Source organism: Poromitra crassiceps (genome assembly GCF_964638095.1).
Source record: "Poromitra crassiceps genome assembly, chromosome: 21".
In the NCBI taxonomy this organism is placed as follows: domain Eukaryota; kingdom Metazoa; phylum Chordata; class Actinopteri; order Beryciformes; family Melamphaidae; genus Poromitra; species Poromitra crassiceps.
In genome coordinates this window covers 9,139,676-9,146,870 of record NC_139638.1, presented here as the reverse complement: position 1 = coordinate 9,146,870, position 7,195 = coordinate 9,139,676, and the positions used below count along the sequence as shown (strand labels likewise).

Below are 7,195 nucleotides of genomic sequence, written 5' to 3'. Positions count from 1 at the left end.
TTCACTTCTCAGTAAGTGTGTCAGATAGTTTCACTGTCCCTCAACTGAAGAAGGGTGGAGGGGTGCAGGTTATCAGGCTTTGCTTCATTCCAGGAAGAGGAGTGCTTTTAAAGGAACAGTGTGTGTTTTAGCCCTTGTTTATAACATGAAGTGAAGATTATGACAAAGAGATAAAGAATAGTTGAACTATGGATCAATATCTCTCTCCTCTTATTCCCCCTAATTTTAAAATAAAGTTCCAAAACCTACCAAAAGTAAGTGGCTGGTAGAACATTTAACAGTAAAACTATTCTCTCTCTCTCTCTCTTTTTTTTATTTTCATTTCAATGGCTTTCTTGGCATGAAAGTTGAAGGAACAATTTTGCCAAAGCAAAGTATAAAGTCCAAGGGTCCTTTATCTGTGTGTGTGTGTGTGTGTGTGTGTGTGTGTGTGTGTGTGTGTGTGTGTGTGTGTGTGTGTGTGTGTGTGTGTGTGTGTGTGTGTGCATGCGTGCCTGCGTGTGTGTCTCTGTCTCTCTCTCTTCAGTGGCGTTTCAGCATTTACTGTAGTAACGTGGTTCTTTATGACATGACTTTATGACAGTTGAGGACATCAAGTTTATGTCCTCAACAGTTGCAGGCAAAAGCACTTGTACAGTATACATGTAAAATATGATTGTGAATCCTAATGGGGCTGCTAACTGTCTCATATCTGCTGTTTCTTTCCTTCTCTGATGCTGCACACACACACCAGACCAGCTGGATCAAACGCACCCCAATGAAAACGTTTCACACTGATGGGAGCAAACATGGAAAGCGTTCTGCACCGTAGCAAGCTTTGAACGTGGATGCTCTTTCCAACAAGAAGCAGACAAGACGGATGTGGAGATAAACAGGCCGTCTGTCTGTCTACTGTGGGAGAAGAACCTACAGGTTTACACTACATGTTTTTGCTGGACCCAGAACGGGCCGGCCTAGAAAAGCCTCGGGGGCTTATATTCACTAGGCACGTTTTTTTACATGGAGCCTAATAATCAGATTATAATAGGTTTAAAAACCCAAACAGATTAAAAATGCTCCATATAAACACCTCCATCAGATTAAACAGGCCCAAAGCAAACCCCGTTGCAGAGGGGTAGTTTAAACCTTTTCAGAATCCGATCAAAATCAAAATGTTAGCATGTAAACCAGACCTGGGCATTTGGCATATCTGTGAAAGGGGAGGGAACAGGAAATATCTGGACAGAATGGAACTGGCTGTGTTTGAGACCAGGGAGGCGGAGTTATCAGGCTTTGCTTCGTTCCAGGAAGAGGAATGGTTTTAAAGCGGCAGTGTGTGTTTGTTTAGCCCTTGTTTATAACATGTCATGAAGCAAAGATTATGTGTGTATCAGTGCCATCATCAGCATTGTGACATCACTGATAATGTCTTCAGTGATGTCATAAGACACTGATGATTTCATCAGTGATGTCATAAGACTGATGATTTCATCAGTGATGTCATAAGACTGATGGATCTAAACTTAAGGGGCACACACACACACACCCGCACACATGTAATCACATGTAGCGATGTCGCGCAGCAGGCGAGCCTACAGATCGAGTGCGCAAGATGCCTAGTATATATATATATATATATATATATATACACACACACACACACACACATCAAAAAGCAATCAAGATGAATTAGGAGACAGACATGGAGACTGCACTTTGTTGTGTTTTATCGAGATAATCGACTCAGTTATAATGTCATTAGTTTCATAATTTATAGCAGCTTTGCTAGACTTCCTGAAACTAATACAGAATAAATACTTTATTCATTCTTGGAATTAAAAACTTTATTGATCTTTTCAAACATTCACTTTGATCACACATCAATTCACTAAAACCTGAAAGATTCTGGTTCAATCTTTCCATGTACATAATATTCACTTCATCCACACAATCAATCTGTTAAACAGTACGTCAGCACTGTGGAGGAAAGCAAATCCTCACCATATTGATTATAATAATAATGATTACATAGTTCACTTTTCTACAAAGAGCAGGGAACAAAATACAATTATTAACAACTACTCAGCTATAATAAAGCAAAGAGTTCTACGTTGCATTTCACACAAATGAAAACCAGGATATATCAACGGACATTTAAATATAGTATCATATAGCCTACGATAAAGTTATTGATTTTTGGTGGGGCTGCAGTCTGTTGCTTTATTTTAAATTATTTCCAACCCTTTCTCAAACCTTAACTGAACAAGCTTTTAAATCTTTATTATTTTGGCTACTGTAAGACAGGCTATAAACAAACATGATATGTGCCGTTCACTCTTGGTTGTACACCAAACTCAATTAAACAATGTGGCGGTTTAATGTTTCCTTGTTATCGGCAAGTGGTTCGGTTTGGCCATGGTTAGGCGTAGCGGGGCCTGGCAGAGAGCTACACTCTGCTGACTGAATGCACTTTTCTAGTTTATTTTAGTTTACAATTGAATTGAATGATAAGACATTTATGTTTAACATTTATTTTTGACATTCTGATTTGTAAAGCACTTTCTAAATAAAAAGGGGAGTTCATATTTATCCCACTGCTTGTTGTAATAATTGATGAAAAGGTAGCCATGTGCAGTAATATAGAACATTGAGGATGCATTGAGATGCATCATGATGCATGGTGGAATCCAATCAAAGGCCGGTAAATGATAATTTAATGGAATCATGAGGTCAGTGAAGATGCACAGCCCGTTAGCATGAGCAGTGATAGACACCATGACTGAACAGACAGAGAGAAGAGACACTCAAACTGCAGCAACATCAAATCTAAGCCCCGCCCACAGTGTTTGATTGACAGGTGATCTACTGTAAGAGCAGTGCAGGAACACCACACATTGCTGCTTTAATAACTCTGTCTAGTTCAGATTACACAACTCAGCAGTGTCTCCAACTTTATAATTAAGCCAAAGTCCAGCATAGAGAGGCTGAGTAAATGTGGTCTGGACTCTGTGGAGGAGAGTCATGGTTTCAGAGACGTTGTAGAAGGACAGAATACCTGCTCTGTGATCCAGGTACACTCCTACTCTGGAGGACAGAGGAACTGAGATGGGAGTTTTGATACTGTTATGTACAAATTCATGAAGAGAGGTGTAATAATATAATGCCCATGACTTGTCATTGTATCCAAATCTACTTTCACTCCCTGTTCTGCTAATAGTCTTATAAGCAACAGCTATTGCAACTCCACCTCCACTCCACTCCACCTCCCAGTAACAACGTCCAGTCAGACCCCCTCTACTCAGGACCTGAAAGTGAATTAATCTGTCTGGGTGACTAGAATATAACTGTGCTTCACTCATGCGTGTTGCTTTTCTGTTCCCCTCAGATAATAACAGCACTGTGCTTGCTGTGTTTGGATCCAGTGTGATCTGACGTGAATATTGTAAGAAGTCAGCTCTGGTCTTGGGCTCTGGTGGTCGCAGTAAAACATCCACTTCAGTCACTGTCAGTGAGATCTTAGGCCATGCCTCTGTCAGAACGTCCTGTAGTTTCTCTCTGACCTCTGACACAGCTGCAGTCAAGTAGCACAGAGGACGGGTATCGATCCTGGGTGAGTCTGTAGATTGACTGAGACGTGACAGCGAGGGGTAACTGTGGAGGAAGTGGATGTGATCCTCTGTGTGTGAGAGCTGCTCCAGCTCAGCGTCTTTCCTCCTCAGCTCAGAGATCTCCTGCTTCAGCTTCACCTGGAGTTCTTCGGCCCGACTCGCTTCCTCTTTCTGCTGGGATCTGATCTGCTCCTTCACTTCAGAGCTTCTCTTCTCAATGAGATGGACCAGCTCAGTGAACATCTTCTCACTGTCCGTCACTGCTTTATCAGCAGAGAGATTCATAGCCTCCACCTCCTGCTGAAGCACCTTCACGTCTTTCTCTCTGTCCTGGAGTGTTTGCTGGATTTGTTGCCGACTCACCCCGAGCTCTTTCTGCCTGTTGGTCCTTTCTGCTGCAGCTGAGACTGTGTCGTGTCCCTTATGTTCGTCCACGGAGCAGAGATAACAGATACACTGCTGATCAGTACGGCAGAACATCTTCATCACCTCGTCGTGACGAGAGCAGATGTTCTCCTGAAGCTTCACGGTGGCTTCCACCAGCCTGTGTTTCTTAAAGGTAGAGGATTCATAGTGAGGCTGGAGGTGCTGCTCACAGTAAGAGGCCAGACACACCAGACAGGACTTGAGGGCTTTCAGCTTTCTCCCAGTGCAGACATCACAGGCCACATCTCCAGGTCCAGCATAGCACCGGTCAGGAGGTGCAGCTTGGAATCCTGTCTTCCTCAGGTCCTCCACCAACTCTGCCAACATGGTGTTCTTCACCAGGACAGGCCTCGGTGTGAAGGTCTGTCTGCACTGGGGGCAGCTGTGGATTTTCTTCTGATCCTCTGCATTCCAACAGTCTTTAATACAGCGCATGCAGTAGCTGTGCCCACAGGGAATAGCCACCGGATCCTTCAGTAGATCCAGACAGATCGAACAGCAGAGCTTTGCCCCGAACAGCTCAATTCCTTGCTGCGCCATTTCACTTCTCCGTGAGTGTGTCAGATAGTTTCACTGTCCCTCAACTGAAGAAGGGTGCAGGTTATCAGGCTTTGCTTCATTCCAGGAAGAGGAGTGCTTTTAAAGGAACAGTGTGTGTTTAGCCCTTGTTTATAACATGAAGTGAAGATTATGACAAAGAGATAAAGAATAGTTGAACTTTGGATCAATATCTCTCTCCTCTTATTCCCCCTAATTTTTAAATAAAGTTCCAAAACCTACCAAAAGTAAGTGGCTGGTAGAAAATTTAACAGTAAAACTTTTCTCTCTCTCTCTCTCTCTCTCTTTTTTTTATTTTCATTTCAATGGCTTTATTGGCATGAAAGTTGAAGGAACAATTTTGCCAAAGCAAAGTATAAAGTCCAAGGGTCCTTTCTCTGTGTGTGTGTGTGTGTGTGTGTGTGTGTGTGTGTGTGTGTGTGTGTGTGTGTGTGTGTGTGTGTGTGTGTGTGTGTGTGTGTGTGTGTGTGTGTGTGTGTGTGTGTGTGTGTGCGTGTGTGTGTCGCTCTCTCTCTCTCTTCAGTGACGTTTCAGCATGTACTGGAGTAACGTGGTTCTTTATGACATGACTTTATGACAGTTGAGGACATCAAGTTTATGTCCTCAACTGTTGCAGGCAAAGCACTTGTACAGTATACATGTAAAATATGATTGTGAATCCTAATGGGGCTGCTAACTGTCTCATATCTGCTGTTTCTTTCCTTCTCTGATGCTGCACACACACACACCTGACCAGCTGGATCAAACGCACCCCAATGAAAACGTTTCACACTGATGGCAGCAAACATGGAAAGCTTTGAACGTGGATGCTCTTTCCAACAAGAAGCAGACAAGACGGATGTGGAGATAAACAGGCCGTCTGTCTGTCTACTGTGGGAGAAGAACCTACAGGTTTACACTACATGTTTTTGCTGGACCCAGAACGGGCCGGCCTAGAAAAGCTTCGGGGGCTTATATTCACTAGGCATGTTTTTTTTACATGGAGCCTAATAATCAGATTATAATAGGTTTAAAAACCCAAACAGATTAAAAATGCTCCATATAAACACCTCCATCAGATTAAACAGGCACAAAGCAAACCCGGTTGCAGAGGGGTAGTTTAAACCTTTTCAGAATCCCATCAAAATCAAAATGTTAGCATGTAAACCAGACCTGGGCATTTGGCATATCTGTGAAAGGGGAGGGAACAGGAAATATCTGGACAGAATGGAACTGGCTGTGTTTGAGACCAGGGAGGCGGAGTTATCAGGCTTTGCTTCATTCCAGGAAGAGGAATGGTTTTAAAGAGACAGTGTGTGTTTGTTTAGCCCTTGTTTATAACATGTCATGAAGCAAAGATTATGTGGGTATCAGTGCCATCATCAGCATTGTGACATCACTGATAATGTCATCAGTGATGTCATAAGTCACCGATGATGTCATCAGTGATGTCATAAGACACTGATAATTTCATCAGTGATGTCATAAGACTGATCTAAACTTAAGGGGCACACCCGCACACATGTAATCACATGTAGCAATGTCGCGCAGCAGGCGAGCCTAGAGATCGAGTGTGCAAGATGCCTAGTATGGATATATATATATATATATATATATATACACACACACATCAAAAAGCAATCAAGATGAGTTAGGAGACAGACATGAAGACTGCACTTTGTTGTGTTTTAGGGAGAGAATCGACTCAGTTATAATGTCATTAGTTTCATAATTTATAGCAGCTTTGCTAGACTTCCTGAAACTAATACAAAATAAATACTTTATTCATTCTTGGAATTAAAAACTTTATTGATCTTTTCAAACATTCACTTTGATCACACATCAATTCACTAAAACCTGAAAGATTCTGGTTCAATCTTTCCATGTACATAATATTCACTTCATCCACACAATCAATCTGTTAAACAGTACGTCAGCACTGTGGAGGAAAGCAAATCCTCAACATATTGATTGTAATAATAATGATTACATAGTTCACTTTTCTACAAAGAGCAGGGAACAAAATACAATTATTAACAACTACTCAGCTATAATAAAGCAAAGAGTTCTACGTTGAATTTCGCACAAATGAAAACCAGGATATATCAACGGACATTTAAATATAGTATCATATAGCCTACGATAAAGTTATTGATTTTTGGTGGGGCTGCAGTCTGTTGCTTTATTTTAAATGATTTCCAACCCTTTCTCAAACCTTAACTGAACAAGCTTTTAAATCTTTATTATTTTGGCTACTGTAAGACAGGCTATAAACATGATATGTGCCGTTCACTCTTGTTTGTACACCAAACTCAATTAAACAATGTGGCGGTTTAATGTTTCCTTGTTCTCGGCAAGTGGTTCGGTTTGGCCATAGGCGTAGCGGGGCCTGGCGGAGAGCTACACTCTGCTGACTGAATGCACTTTTCTAGTTTATTTTAGTTTACAATTGAATTGAATGATAAGACATTTATCTTTAACATTTATTTTTGACATTCTGATTTGTAAAGCACTTTCTAAATAAAAAGGGGAGTTCATATTTATCCCACTGCTTGTTGTAATAATTGATGAAAAGGTAGCCATGTGCAGTAATATAGAACATTGAGGATGCATTGAGATGCATTGAGATGCATCGTGGAATCCAA

The 7,195-nt window shown here is 41.5% G+C and overlaps 1 protein-coding gene across 1 annotated transcript in view; it reads right to left on the bottom strand.

Annotated features, from left to right (window-relative positions):
* Positions 1-2,616: 2,616 nt before the first annotated feature.
* Positions 2,617-7,195, bottom strand: part of LOC310795234 (uncharacterized protein) — a gene marked incomplete at its 5' end in the record, with an annotated part of 6,474 nt that continues 1,895 nt past the window's right edge. The window contains one exon of the mRNA XM_083657298.1: positions 2,617-4,557. Coding sequence (XP_083513424.1) covers positions 2,895-4,557 — 1,663 coding nt within the window. The 3' untranslated portion in view covers positions 2,617-2,894. The remainder of the gene's footprint in view (positions 4,558-7,195) is intronic.